Consider the following 14,773-nt stretch of genomic DNA (forward strand, 5'->3'; position numbering starts at 1 on the left):
TTCCACGTATCTCTCTGTGCTTCTCGTGTTGTTCTGTGTCGTTCATGACCACGTTCAGAAGTAACCACGAACCGTGGCAGGTAGTAACGCGCTCATAAACACACTCCGCTCATTTTTGGGCACACTGCGTTATTTTAAAACCGAAGACGCATTACTTTTCACAATCATGTTCACCGTTGGACCTGCACCTGCTTTTAAATAATCATACATCCAACAACAACACCCAGACTGTCGCCCTAACCAACAGGTGGTTGGTTTGGGCAATACCCGTAATTGAAAAACCCAACCAATTACTTTATCTTAATTATATTTACATTTTCCCTGCGCCTCCGACCAATAATAATTAACACGTGTCACGCACTGCGATGACGTAATAACATCCGTTCAATTGCGTGACGTCCCTGGACGGGGAAACATTGTGGGGAGGGGGGGCGATCACGTGGGGTGGGGGGGTCACGTGGGGTGGGAAATAGAATCGGATACAATCGATTCGATTCAATCGCACGCCGCTCGATAAAATTATTAATCGGCGCCGCTGATTAGTTTTATTGAAGTATTGGTGCTTAGTTTTATTGAAGTAAAATATTTTCAATCACGGCCCGGTTCGATTGCGTGCGATGGTGGTTGATGTTGTTGGTGATCGCGGCAGGAAGATTTACCACGTTGCGAAACGACGTCACGCAACATTTTCAAACGGTGACGAGGTTGCGATGACGTCACGGAAGGGGGCGGAGCTGGCCGATGACGGTAGGCGGGGGGGGCGAGCGGGGGAGGGGGGGGGTTAAGCGGGGGCCACGTGATATGAGAAATTGTGGGCCGGATGGGGGGCGGGGGACCGGAGATTGAGAGAGAGGGGGGAGGGTGGCGCAGTCACGTGACGCTGGTTGGCGGGAATCCGCCGCAAGCCGGCTCGCGCTGGCTGCGTCGCGCGCCGAGCCACCCCTCCCCCCTTACCCAGAGTGCCCCGCCCCTCCCCGCCCAACTGTCACGCCTATATAAGGCGGGGGCCAAGCACGAGGCATTGTCGTCGCTGCTGCCGCTGCTTGCTTCACGCTGCGTCGCCACTGCCCTTCAATTCCGACGCGTAGACTTCAATGGAAAAAGCCTTTGTAAATGCTTTTTAAGGTAAATGCGCGTGTTTTAATGCGGGTACGTGTGCGCGAGTCTTTTTTTTCGTGTTTAGCAACAAATGTGTTTTTTAAAAAAAGGTCCGTATCCGGTGTGTATATATATTTTACATTTGTATTCCTGTCGGCCGTGGCCAGAAAAAGCCGGTTCCGTTACGTGGCGTGGTGGTGTGACTCATTGTGTAACAAGTCCTGCCAACTACTGCGTGAATTCATTCGTGCGTTAAGGCAACGTACAAAAATTGCCTGCTTATGTAATCCTTAGAAGTGTGCGGTTTTTTTTAGTTTGCGTTCGCGTCTTTTATCCGTTTTAACAAAAATGTTTTATTCGAGTGAGGGGAAGGTTCCGAATCTACGTGGCACGGAAATGTTACATTTAACCATGAGAGTAAAATTTTTACCTTGAGACAAAAAAAAGTTTGGTTTACCAAACGTAACGTCTTAATTTTTTTTTATTAACAAAATGGCATGTGTAACCTTTTCAATGCGCTTAGCCTTTTTATTAAATATTAATTAAACGTGCTTTTCTATACAGGACCTATAAAAATGTCCTTGAAACCGGAAGCCTTAAAAAAACGAATTGAGTAAAATATCAAAAGTCTCTTAATAGTGATTGTGTTATCAATAAATGTTATTACTACTATTTAAAATAAAGTACGCGCCATTATACCGTTTATTACAAAATAACTGCTTTCCATATTAACTTTGGCCGTCTCGAGAGACTTAATTCACCGAGTTAGCTATCGTGCATTATATAGCGTTTCAAAAAGACAGACCCAATTTCGAAGCAGTACTCTTTGGCCTCTGCTTTGAAATCGCATCAATGTTTTAAAAAAAGGCCCTATTTCTGCGTTAATTATATCACGAAACTTGAACAAAAGTCCAAACTTTATACCGGTGCCGCAAGTTTTAGGAGGTGGGCGAGTTCGTGTCACGGTTTTACAATGTTGTGACGCACATGCGCTCACTTTTTTAATTACAATGCAAGTAACTTTGCTGTTGTCTCCTAATATGACTGCTGATATATTTTGTGGTGGTGGGTGGGCCTCTCTCGCTCCAGGACACTTACTCAAACCAGACTGAAAAGGGCCTCTTAGCGGGTTCCCTTGTTCATCTGGAGCACTACAGAGAACCTCCTTGGCGACCCCGGTGACGAAGCCCTTCTGTTGAACTCGGATCTTTTTAATTTCACGGTAAGGTCTTCCGCGATCGTCTTTTCGCCCGAACCCCATGCGCAACAAAGCCACTTTGCCCGTTTTAATTCTCCAAATATATACACATTCGCATGCTTCCCCAACGGCGTGTGGTGGCTGTAAGGTGTAGGGTACGGTACACTTTTCCATTGTGTGGAAGAGTAGGCCAAAAATCGATGGAGGGACTCTTGACCTCCATTGAGTGGAGGCCAATACATTAGTACGATGGTCTTAATTCTAGACCTTTAACTTTAACCTACTACTTGCACACCAAGCGTTCTTGCCAAGAAATGGCGGTGCTGCCGTCACCATTTGGCAATCGCCAAGCTAGAAATGCGGTTCAAGAAAATTGGCGGGGGGGGGATGTAGAGATGGTTATGTAAACGTGGTAACTCGAGTAGAATTCCTGGCAGAAATGAAGAAACCAGGACAGACAGTGGTTTTGGAGCCAAACCTCTATTAGGGGTTTACCTTGGGAGGGTAGGGGGGGGCCTTGTCAAACCCGGTGTCGAAGTGACCTGCAAGTGGAACTAGCCTGTTAATGTTTTTGGTGTAATCAGTTTGAGCTTACAAATGAGATGGGTTTTGGAATGTATCATCCAACTCCACTTGTTAAAATAGCTACTTGCCACTCTCCCATCCATACTTGGAAAGCCCCATGAGCTTTTCCTGTTGGTGTTGCTCCAAGTCTACTCTTCCTACCATCCCGAGCACTATTTCTGCAGTTGTACTCCCCAAACTGTCCTCTCCTGAAAACACATCTATATTCACGCTTCACTATGGTGGAAAGCATTCTGTTTCAAATATTTTAGTCACTTTTCCACAGTGGTTTTGTTGAAATAGCATTGTTTAGAGTTGATGGTACTAATAATTATTGTTGCAAATTGCTTGGTGTTAGGTACATTCAAAAATATTTTGCGTGGCAAGCAGCTTTAAAAGTGAGCTTTAATTTAAGCAAAATTGGCATGTATGCTTAATGAACGGTCTGTTGCCCCTTAACAATACCTGCATCAGATTATGCCAGCAAGTACACTGAAATCACAACATGCTATTGTGACGATAAAATGAGTTGGCTTTGGTGCCTCATTGTCCTCTGGATTATACAGCATTGCAGTCTAGCAGACCACAGTAGCAAGTGGCATTGAAAGACTCCCATGCACAATGTGATTGAGTTTCTTTGGACCCTTTTCTCTTCCCAGTGAAAATAAGTTAAGGGAGCCATGTCTGGACTTGAAACAAGTGAGCTGAAGCTGACTCCACTGGAGGATGATGTGAGCCTTCATGATATGCTGGAGGCCCGCATCCAAGAAATGAGAACGGTATGATGAAATCAATTACTGTACATAGAATCGTCCTTTTCAAGTAAGAAATTGACCAGAAAAAGAAATTTCCCCTTTTAAAATGCATACAAACTGTTTGAAACGTGTGTGAAGCTGTTAATGTTGGTATGGCTAAGGTTTTTGAATTGGTAGCTTTGAATGTAGTATTTTAGGTTATTTCTTCAGGGGAAGTTTGGTCACTTGCAGAGTGGGAGAACTGAAATGCCCATATCAACATTGATGTTTAAAATTAATTTTAAAATGAGATAGGAATTCATGAAAGTGAAATAAGTCTTTTTTTCAGTCTTCTGCTGGATGAAGTCCTTCCTAATCTATTAGTCATGAAGTGGGGGGAGGGTGATGGATAGGACAAGTTCTACTTGCCGCTGTTAGCTGTGGCTGGAATTACATTACTGCAAAAGTGCCTCAACAGTTTTAATGTTCCTTTTTTACGCAATTGGAGTTGGGCTCCTTTTTGTGAAGCAGTCTGGTTGCCTGTGTACATGGAGGTTGGAAAGATGATACAGGATAAATGTATTTTGGACAAGATTGTAAACTTATTTTAAAGTAAAACAAAAAATGCGCTCCTGAAAATTGTAAGGGCTTTGGGACTGTAATCTTTGAGGTTGGTCTAGAAAGAATGCCGCTCTATCCTACTCGGTCTTTTAGGCACCACCTCTTGCTGCGGGGGTGATTTTGACAAAAGGGCAGCTGTGTGGGTCCTTGTGCTTGCATGGGATCAGTTTGTGGGGGTTGTGCAGCTATTTTTTAAGTTGTCAAAATATGCCTTTGTGACTGCATTGGGTTAATTAGAAAGTTTTAACACATTGAGTAAACAGGTTGCTGGGTGCCTTTTTTTAATGGGCATTAATAACTCGATGGCCTTTCTTAATGTGGGTCGTTTCTATTTTCACCTGCCAGGATGAGAAGGATGCCTTCTACGTGGTGGACCTGGGGGACATCGTGAGGAAGCACCTGCGCTGGCTCGGCACCCTGCCTCGTGTGCGGCCCTTCTACGCTATCAAGTGCAACAGCACTCAGACCATCGTACACACCCTCGCCACGCTGGGCGCTGGCTTTGACTGCGCCAGCAAGGTACGTTCAGTGTTGTGGACCATTGGGATAAGCCTGAAAAAGGGCTCTTTTAAACAATTGACAACTGCTTGTGACAATCGTTTGCTTTCCAGTTGTAGGAGGAAATTGGATGCCTGATGCAAAAAAATGCCCATATGGATGTATTTAAAGGAGTTGTATATTAGAATCCATCGTAGTTTTAAGTTTATTTACTGCAAATGCCATGTTTGCAAGGAAAGTCATATGGTGTAAACCCAGTGCACGAATAGCTGTATTGGCAAAAACCAGTGCATTTAGATGTACATGTGCATCTGCCTGGAAGCATGGTCTTCACACACCTAGGTTTGTTTAACCTGTTTTGATCCTTTACCCACTTCACCTATTATCTGTATTTGTTCTGGAACACCTGTTGATGAACTTTCATCATTTGAACAATGCCTCGTGGTATGCTTTTGTCATATTGCTTGTATTTAAGGTAGGCATGTAGCCATTTACTTTAACCCACCCTTGCGACCAGTTGCCTTGTAAATTAGAGGGATTAAAATCAAATCTTTTTCCCCCAAATGTGTCTAGTGGCATTAAAAAAGTGTTTAATTATGTTTAAATCCCATAGAATCTTATTCCTACATGTAATGTCAGTTGTGAGCACCTTACACAAATGCTGCACCTTTTTCGTCTTTACATTAACTTTTCAAATATTTTCTTGTGCAGGCGGAGATAGCGCTGGTGCAGAGCCTTGGTGTGAGCGCTGACCGCATCATCTATGCAAACCCCTGCAAGCAAGCGTCGCATGTGCGCTATGCGGCCGAGCACGGCGTCAACCTCATGACGTTTGACAACGATGCCGAGCTGCACAAGGCGGCCCGCATCAACCCCAATGCCAAGTGAGGATGTGCCCTTGCACACAGCCCAGTTGCTTTAGTGACCATTTTTTATTTAGGTCAGTCTTTGGCTAGTCTGACAACCAGTGAAACTTTAGGAGTCCTTGGTGGATGTCATTTCATCATTCTCTTTGGTGTTTGACTAAAACGGTCACCATTTATTCTACTTTTAAACTCTATTTTATATGTATAAACCATTTTGTTTTGGGGCACAATTTTTGTCTGACATGTATTGGCAGAAGGATAAAATTAATGTGTCCTGTGCAGGATGGTGTTGCGCATCGTGACGGACGACTCGAAGTCCATCTGCCGCTTCAGCATGAAGTTTGGTGCCAGTTTGAAGGCCAGCCGCCACCTCCTGGAAACTGCACGCAATCTGGGTGTGGATGTTGTGGGCGTGAGGTGAATATTCACAAATAAGGTTGTGGTGTCCTCGTCGGCTAGAACTGCTTAAGCCTGGTTTTGATTTTGGGTTTCAACTGTGTACGCGGTGTCCTTGTCGGCTAGAACTGCTTGAGCCTGGTTTTGATTTTGGGTTTCAACTGTCTATGATAAAACTGCTCGATTTTATACCAAGTTGGTCCCAGATGCGGATCACCAATGCCTTGACAAAAAACGTGGTAACATTTTTCACAATTGTTTCATTTCTATAATGTCAAACATTTGTTAAAAGGTGTTTTTTTTAAACCAAGCTTATGTCAAGTAGTTTAATGTCTCCCTGGGTCTTTGATAGGATGGTGCACTACTAGCTGCAAAGTCAAAATGGTAGTTTAGCTTGTGATTTGAAATGCAACAATTTCAGTTTGCTCGGACATTTGCTAGTTTGTATACATTTGCTTACATTTTCATAATTCCAACCATGCACAGCTTATCAAGTGTCGAATCCTTGCTGGTTGCTTTAAGTCATGGGCATTGAACTTGATAATGTATAAAAAAACACTTGCGTGATGCATACTGATTTTGTGTGGCTGTTGATGGATTATTTTTCCTGACCTTGGGTCATCACCAAGTTGCAGTAACCCAAGCGGTCAAATTTGCTGTAAAAGATTGCCGTATAACCATCGCCAATTTCCATTTTAACTTTTGTGCTTTTTGGCTCCCATGTAGCTTCCACGTTGGCAGTGGCTGTCAAGACGCACAGACATATGCGCAGTCCATTGCTGATGCCCGTGTGCTCTTCAACATCGCTGTAAGTTTTCCAGATGGTTAACCTTGCGATTTTCTTTGGCTGTGACCCTAATTATTTATTGACTGCGTGGTAATTGTATCATCCCAAGGACGCGTAACGTGCATTCTCAACCTGCAAAACCCCTGTTGCCCAATCTTGATGTAACATACTGCACAGGTTACCAATATCAGTGACTATTGTATGGAAAAATCTAAACTATCAAATTATTTTATAAAAGTAACATTCTGCATCCACTAGCTGGTGCATGTGAAAGCTTCCACTCGGTCACTTTGTATGCGGTTTCATAGTCTAATCCCCTAAATGCCGAATTCCTAAACGGACTGGTTTGCTAACTTGTTTTATTGTCGTCATTGTATGTGCCAAGTGGTGTTCATTTTAAATGTAAGTCTTCAATTAAAAAGATAAGCGCGAGTGTATAGCTTGTAGTAATTGCTGTACTGCTGAAGCAATGTTTAGCTTGTAGGTTGAAGTTTCAAATGGGTCTTGGAACCTATTACATTGGTAGCTTTATCTTACTACAAATGCTAATATGTACACGAATGCTTGTTTGCAGGCTGAAATGGGCTTCAACATGAATCTACTGGACATTGGAGGAGGGTTCCCTGGCTCTGACACAAATGCAAAGTTGACCTTTGATGAGGTTGGTTTGTTTTAACATTGTTTTAATGCGTCTCATATTTGGAAAGTGTTTTTTTTTTTCCCACTTTAAGTCGAGGGTAATGTTCACCATTTGGGCATATAGCAATTGTACATTGTCACCTACTATAATCAATGACCATCACAAGTTGTTCAACTCCTTTGTAGATTATTAGCTAATACCCTCTGCATATTAACTTGTTTAACCACTAATTATACAACTCTTGTTCAAACTTGGTGGCAAGCACACTGACTAACTAGCCTACCCGGTCTTCCATCTCCAGTACATAAAGGTATCCTTCCCATCTCAAGCTTTAACTTGTGTGAAAAAATGTATAGTTTCTACTGGCATTGGCAATGGAGATACCACCATAATTCAAGACGAATAATCAAGATTGGGAAATGTTCTCTAAATGTTAAACTAAAACATAACAAAATGCTTTACATTTTATTGCCATTGGCCCATGAGATCTGTTAATGCACTGATGGGCATTTATAACTGGCCTACGACTTGCTTTTGTACATCTTAATTAGTACATAGGCATTGGTTTTAGCAATGTCATTGGCACTGTACTACACCTGTTAGAATCGCTGACAGCTTGACTAAGTGCTACTTGGAATCTTTGTGCGTGGTTATTTCTCCACAGATTGCAGCTGTGGTGAACCCAGCTCTAGACTTGTACTTCCCAAAGGGCTGTGGCGTGAACATCATTGCTGAGCCTGGTCGCTACTACGTGACATCGGCTTTTACTCTGGCTGTCAACATCATTGCCAAGAAGACGTTCTCCAAGGCCTCGGCCAATGGCAAGTCATTGCCGTTTTCATGCCAACTGCTTTGCCTTTTGTCCTCTTACGAGGCTGCTGTATTTATTTGGCTGGCTTGATAATGGCAGATTTTACTGGGTGCAATCCAGCTCTTTAAGAAGGGTTTTATCACTTGATCTCCAAAGCCGTGTGGGCACGGATGGCCAGAAAACTAGATTTGTGACTCCATTGGCAATTTTAAGTTGCCCACTTTTTTCAAATTTCATCCACTTGCAAAAGCTGTTTACAAGTGACTTGGTCAAACATTGCAATGCAGGCTTTTCTGGATCTAAACTTTCAAGAATTTTTTTTGGAAGTATAATGGTTACCTTAACCCTGACCACCTGGCAATCTCTTCCTGCATCTTTTGAGTAATTGGCTGTTCGCAACAGCTGTTGTGCTCATCTCCTTTTTCATGTGACAACTTTATCACTTGTTTTAAAATGGATTGTAATTCATACCTTGTGTTTAACACTTTCCTTTTGATCTTGTACAACAGGAGGTGAAGAGCCGGTGCACATGTACTATGTCAATGATGGCGTGTATGGCTCCTTCAATTGCATCCTGTTTGACCACGTTCAACCAGATCCCATTGTTTACAAGGTAAATGTTGCTCCATTTTCGGTTATGGCCAGTGGCTTTCAACAGCCGCTATGGGGAAGGCAGCTCATTCAAAGCACAAAGCAATAAAGGCAATCGATGTGAGCATTTACGGCGCTAACTGTGGCTTATTTGTGCAGATAAGTGCAGTTGGCTATGTAGGTTAACGTGACTCATGGAGCTGTTCAGGCTGAAACTTGATCTGCATTTAGTGGAAGATTTGGAAAATATTCTAATTTCTGAGTGATGAGAACATCTATGCACAAACTTATTGATTCCTCCCCTCCATATATTCCTCACTTGTCATGATTTGGACGTCTTGCTAATATGCTTCATGTGAATCTAGACTGGTTGGTACAAACCATAAAACCAACCGTTTTTCATGCTCTTGCATGTACACTAAGATGCAGTGAGTACAAGAAAATATTTAACTTGGGTTTTATTGTGCATTATCTGGCATCAGAGGGGAATCTCGTTCTCTTCTTTGGTTCTTTTGGTAAAGTCACAATCTCGTTCTACCAAGCCAAAAATAAAGTCTGAAGATGTATATCGCAAAATAATCCTCATGTGGGCTGCCCTTTTGAATATGGGTTTTTAGTCTTCTGCCTCTGATTTACACGGACATGAACGGTACCATGTGAATACCCCACAGTACAAAAGATTGTAACCCACACTACCTGCATAATTGCAGGCGCGCACCTTTTGACTCGTGCTTTGCGTGATTGTCATACCATCTGAGGGTCAAACTTATCGAGTTGTGACAAGTTGTTAACCATGCTTTGGTCAGATTTGTGGTGGATCAAACTGACCTGTGGATTGTAATGAGGGCGAAACAGTGGAGGACATGACGGTTTCCTGACCTTTTCAATTTGGATCATTGTGTTTTCGGCATCAATACAAGCGTCTGGCTTTGTAATTTGTGCTGGTTCGATGGGTAAAATTATATACCTCCCTTTGATAACGGCAAACATTTAGCATTTGAGGTTGTGCATGGTGAAATACACTTCTTTTTGTGGCGTGTGCAGCATGTTGAGCCAGAGGAGCCAGTGTTCGAGTCGTCACTGTGGGGCCCCACTTGCGATGGGCTGGACCGCGTGGTGGAGCGCATGCAGCTGCCAGAGTTGCACGTGGGCGACTGGCTGCTGTTCCGCAACATGGGCGCGTACACCATGGCGGCTGCATCCAATTTCAATGGATTCCCCAAGCCTCCGTTGCATTATGTAATCCGCAATGCAGACTGGTAAGTTGAGGAATCTACAATGCCACCTGCACCATGAGCACAATGTACATATAAATGGCCAGCACCACCACACAAGCCACAAGCAGCTCTTCTAAATGCTACGATAGCCGCCATCGACACTAATGATGCATCTACAGCTAGAGGCAGATTGCTCACTCAAACATTCTACAGTAATAAAACTTGGTGTACTATATGTAATTCTTAAACAGTTGCGTTGGTGCATGTGTCATTGCCATATCAATAAATCAATACACAACTAATTTAAAAGGAAGGTGCAATCCCAACTTGGGGTAATAATTGTAGATGTGTCTATGCTACCCTGTGCTTGATTTGACCTGAACGTTAATTTAATGTCATTGACATTGCAGTGAACGTGGGAGTTGCTTCTAGTACCATAGATTAACTTGCCCATTTAAGCTTAACTAGTTATACAGCTTAACAGTGCCTAGATACATTAACAAATAATTGTCACTTAGACCACCTTCCCCCTCCCCACGCAAGTTACTAAACCTATGTTATTGCTGTAAAAAAACTGTATTGGTCATGCATCGCAACCCTCAAGTCATTTCATGTTCCTTCTGCCTCCCGTTTGCAGGATTGCAATCCACGAGCTGCACAGGTCTCTCTCCGAGATGCGTACCTGTGGTGGCGAGGACGAGGTGGCCGTGCCGCTGTCTTGCGGTCTTGAGAGCTGCGAGCCAGGCTTCACGCCACCCTCTGCCGCTTCTGGCGTCAATGTCTAAACCCTGACTGCGCTGGGGTGTTTGGGGGGGGTATCGGATGAGGCCAGCCTAGTTTGGGGGAGGGGGGACTGCTAGGTGCTAGGCTTGATGGTGAAATGAAGCTTCTTTTTAGCCTGACAAATGTGCCACTTATTACTCCCCACCTTGATTTACTACGATTCACCTAGCCCATTCCCTTGTTTTCTAGATTGACACTTGCACATTTGGTTGGAGGGCAAAGTGGGTGAGCAAAGCATTACATTCTTAGTTAACGTTCCTTGTGGAATGCTGGTTATATTTTGGTGCTTTAACAAATGGTGCACACTTCTCAATGCCACTGCCCCCACTGTGCACATCAGCTGAGGGGAGGTAATGGTGGAGGATAATTGCAGAAATAGCTATCGTTGATTTGACAAGTTGCTGGGATGTTGCCTTATTGCTGCCAATTGGCCTCGAAGGCATTTTCATCTTAACTTGACAACCAACCTCCGTGTAAATGCAGCGTTTGGCTTCTCCAGAGTACCTTGTCTCCCAGCTTTGCACATTCTGTAGTTTTACAATTATGCACGCTTCCATTTCACAGGGCTGTAAAACGGCAAACGAAAAGCAACAAAAGGAAGGCCATTTGGGGGAGTGGGCTAAAAGTTTGGAGACGGCACATGAGCCAACCAAATGCTACCTCTAATATGAACAAACTTGCTAACCCACTCGCTGATCCCCAACCCTATCTTGGTCTCTTGCAGCAGCACTCTTCACCATTTTAGCGTTTAAGCTTTTTTGACCAGTGCTGTGCATTTCGTCAGCGAAATGGGCTTGAGTGGTGTGCATTACATAGGCTGGGTATCTAAATCTATCTGACACAAATTTTGTAATTGGTTTTCAATCGCATTCACATTAAACTACAACCTGCCACCATTCTTCCCTAATTGACGCATTACAAGTGTGTAATTGTGGAACGCTACGCTCCTTTCATGTAACGAACACTTTATTTTTGAGCTTGCTTTACATGTTATGAGTTGGCAAATGATGTCAACTTGAACCTATGTGCTGCGTAATTTAATGACCTATGACTGATTTAAGAGCGGTTATGAAATACGTGGCAAAGTACTGGCAAAACCCATTGGGTCGACACGACTTAATTTTGATGGTGCCCCCCCATTATGTATGGGTTGGCTGGCGACTAAACATTATCTTGAAGGGGACCAGGCTTAACATTGTGCACTCGCCATGCCCTTAAAGCCCAGTGGTGTTTGCTTTGAATGCAATACTTATGACAAGTTTAGGGAAAGTCATTTGTTTACACAAAGTTTTTACTCCTTGACAGTACTAACTGTAGTGTGACTGTAATAAACATTTTAAACTTATCTTGCATTTACATAGTGTTTTGAATATCTACATCAACCCATGGAGCTGATTTACATGGCTGGATTGGTGTTAAATCCAAGCTTGAGATTGCTGAACTGGTTTTAAGAATTGAAGGTTTAGGTATCGACGGCTTAATGCATCTCATCCATTAAATGTATCAAAGGAGACTAGGAAGCCCAGTGCAGGTTAAATCAGACCTTACTGTTACTACCCAACAATTGGCACATTAAGTTTAACGTTCTTAGATTTTATAAATATCCAGGTGCTCGGCACTGCTACCTTCACGTGTCACTGGAAATTACTGACGTGTAACTTTAGCTTCCGATTAAACGTAACCACTATCGTTACCTTTTGTCGTGTGCTCAAGGTCGACAATTGCGCAACTTCCCCCTAGCGGTTAACATGGTCCTATACACGTCTTGACATTACGGAATGGTTTTGGAGCACGCGATTATTCTGATCATGCGTTTCGTGTACTGTACAGGGTTGGTTCGCCAATTAAGGATTTTTTGCCGATTTGTTTCGAATGCAGTTTTACGTGAACACTTGCACCCGTACACCAGTACCACGTTGCAATTATCACAGTCCTAAGCCACCAATCTTGATGGTTGTATCTTTCGATGTTGACTAACGTCCACGAGTGTACTTGGGTTCTTTCGGTAAAGTCGCGTAGATGGGGTAAATAGATCACGAGTGTGAAGTTGAGCCGTATTCGCCGTCACCACCGCGACCAACATTGTCACCAACGGACTCTTTATAATTCCCACTCATCGCTACCATCACCGTCATTAAACCGCAGCGTTCGATACTGCACGTCGTCATCCGTCACAAATCGGTGTAATCGCCCCCATCCACCAACATCAACTGCAAATCACAAGCGATGACACGAGGCTTAATCCAATCGTCCCGTCGACCACCGCCACACGGTTGAGCCCCCCCCCCCCCCCACGGTGACAATAGCCCCGTCTCCTTCCCTGCAGGGGAGAGTCCATTGGTCCCAAACCCACAGCGCGTATTTCCGCTCATCGCGCCTGTGATTGGAGCTGGTTTCGGGGTGTGTGTCGATGGTGACGGGCTGGGGGGTGGGTGCTGTTAGTCGGGATGGGAGAGGTTATGTGAGACGCACACACAGAAGGAAGCTCGCTCGCTCGGCGGGGATGCAATGCGCTCCGGAAAGAGACGGTAAGCACCGCGGTGCGGTTAGACACCAACGTGCTGCGCTACATCGCATTGCAGTGCTACACATGTGCGGGCGTGGGGGGCGGTGGTGGTTTGCTATTTTTGTTGTACGCGCGAGTGATGTCGCCCAAGTGGCTGCGATTCCCCCCCCCGAGCCGTGCCCGGGTTCGATCCACCTGTCCCACGATGCACATCGGACAATACGCTTACGGCTGCGTTCATCGTCGTCATGCGTCGGACGCAATCGCCACGGTCGCCGGTAGCGAGCCAAGCGGCCTTGGTTGACCAAGGGCCCCACCCTACCACCACTACCCCTTTAAAGGTTGACTCGGCATGCATTCGTTCCGGCAGCGGTGGCCAACGATCATTCGGAACCGAAGAGGACAAAGGCGAGAGCGGTGCTGGGGGGGGGGGTGGTCACGACCTTCCCGGCTACACGTGCGCCTTCTCGCCCTTTACGCCCGTGGCTGCTATTTGAATGCCCAGGCTAACGGAGGAGGATCTTTGTCCTTGTAATGCGGTGTTTTTTTTTTGCTGCTGTACTTGACAATATCATCGCAGCAGAAAATAATGTACAAGCGTTGTGTCGTCGGTTCGTTGCCGGATGAAGGCCTTTCCACTTCGGGAGTCGGTCATTCGGGGGGTTTGTTTGACCATACTTCATCACGTTGGTCAGTAGAAGTGGTGGTCACCAAGAACCGGCTCAGATGGCACTCGCCACCGATGTCAGCCGGATTTTTTTTGTTGTTGCTTCTACTTTCTGTACTGCCATCTGCTGGCCACCTCGCAGCCCAGCGGGTTGGGGAGTTCCCCAAACATCCTTGTGTGATCCACCAACCCACGCCTCCAATTTGCCGGTCAAAGGCGTGCCCCACCACACCATTGCCTTTCGACTAAAACCGAATAATTGCCTGTACCGACACTCGTGCATGCCCTTCCGATGCGTGTGCCTGTGTGGTGATTGTCGGATTCTTATGCATCCCGTGTCACCATCACATGAACAACATTCGCCTGTGTGTCTCTGCGGAACGTTGGTGCAAAGTGGTCACGCTCTGCGTGTTCCACGTGGTATTCCAAAGGTGGCCGAACTTGTTCCGGCCCTCTCCTAGGTCGACCCAGCCTCAAACGCATACCTGATACATTGAATCAACATCAACAATGGGCACATAAAGTGCTCCCCACGTGGCGCTTTCACGTGCCTTTCCAGCCTTAATAAGTCTTTGCAAACATCACTTTCCCCCGATGGTCTTTCACACTAAACGAGGGACCTTTCTTCGTCTTTATCTTTGGGCATGAATTGTGTACAAGCTCATAGCCCTGTGTGGCTGTTTAATTCAACAAAATATTATTCATGAACGACTGGGTTCTCGTAGGATATGACTTGTCTTGGCCTGACGTGGGCTTCTCACTCGTGATGTGGGCCCTACGGTGGCGAGATATTAAC

The 14,773-nt window shown here is 44.8% G+C and overlaps 2 protein-coding genes across 2 annotated transcripts in view; both read left to right on the forward strand.

Annotated features, from left to right (window-relative positions):
* The first annotated feature begins 972 nt into the window (after positions 1-972).
* LOC116946590 (antizyme inhibitor 2-like) lies at positions 973-12,149 on the forward strand. Its single transcript, XM_032961646.1, has 12 exons — positions 973-1,125; positions 2,188-2,320; positions 3,520-3,639; positions 4,561-4,734; positions 5,425-5,597; positions 5,862-5,996; positions 6,702-6,783; positions 7,337-7,423; positions 8,067-8,223; positions 8,723-8,826; positions 9,849-10,063; positions 10,659-12,149. The coding sequence occupies exons 3-12, from the start codon at positions 3,541-3,543 to the stop codon at positions 10,804-10,806; spliced, it is 1,374 nt and encodes a 457-aa protein (XP_032817537.1). The 5' UTR covers positions 973-1,125; positions 2,188-2,320; positions 3,520-3,540; the 3' UTR covers positions 10,807-12,149.
* Positions 12,150-12,290: 141 nt separating this feature from the next.
* Positions 12,291-14,773, forward strand: part of LOC116946589 (frizzled-3-like) — a 28,281-nt gene continuing 25,798 nt past the window's right edge. The window contains exon 1 of the mRNA XM_032961645.2: positions 12,291-13,332. The gene's annotated coding sequence lies outside the window, so the exon portion shown is untranslated. The remainder of the gene's footprint in view (positions 13,333-14,773) is intronic.

Source organism: Petromyzon marinus, chromosome 27 (genome assembly GCF_048934315.1).
Source record: "Petromyzon marinus isolate PM22_M1 ecotype Great Lakes invasive population chromosome 27, UKy_Petmar_22M1.pri1.0, whole genome shotgun sequence".
Classification (NCBI taxonomy): Eukaryota; Metazoa; Chordata; class Hyperoartia; order Petromyzontiformes; family Petromyzontidae; genus Petromyzon; species Petromyzon marinus.

What these genes read in the sequence shown, in the direction of transcription:
- LOC116946590 (XM_032961646.1), top strand. Translation starts at nt 3,541, where the DNA reads ATGTCTGGACTTGAAACAAGTGAGCTGAAGCTGACTCCACTGGAGGAT. An exon ending in CGCATCAACCCCAATGCCAA is followed by an intron (nt 5,598 to 5,861) that starts GTGAGGATGTGC and finishes TGTCCTGTGCAG; the next exon opens with GATGGTGTTGCGCATCGTGA. An exon ending in GTAATCCGCAATGCAGACTG is followed by an intron (nt 10,064 to 10,658) that starts GTAAGTTGAGGA and finishes TCCCGTTTGCAG; the next exon opens with GATTGCAATCCACGAGCTGC.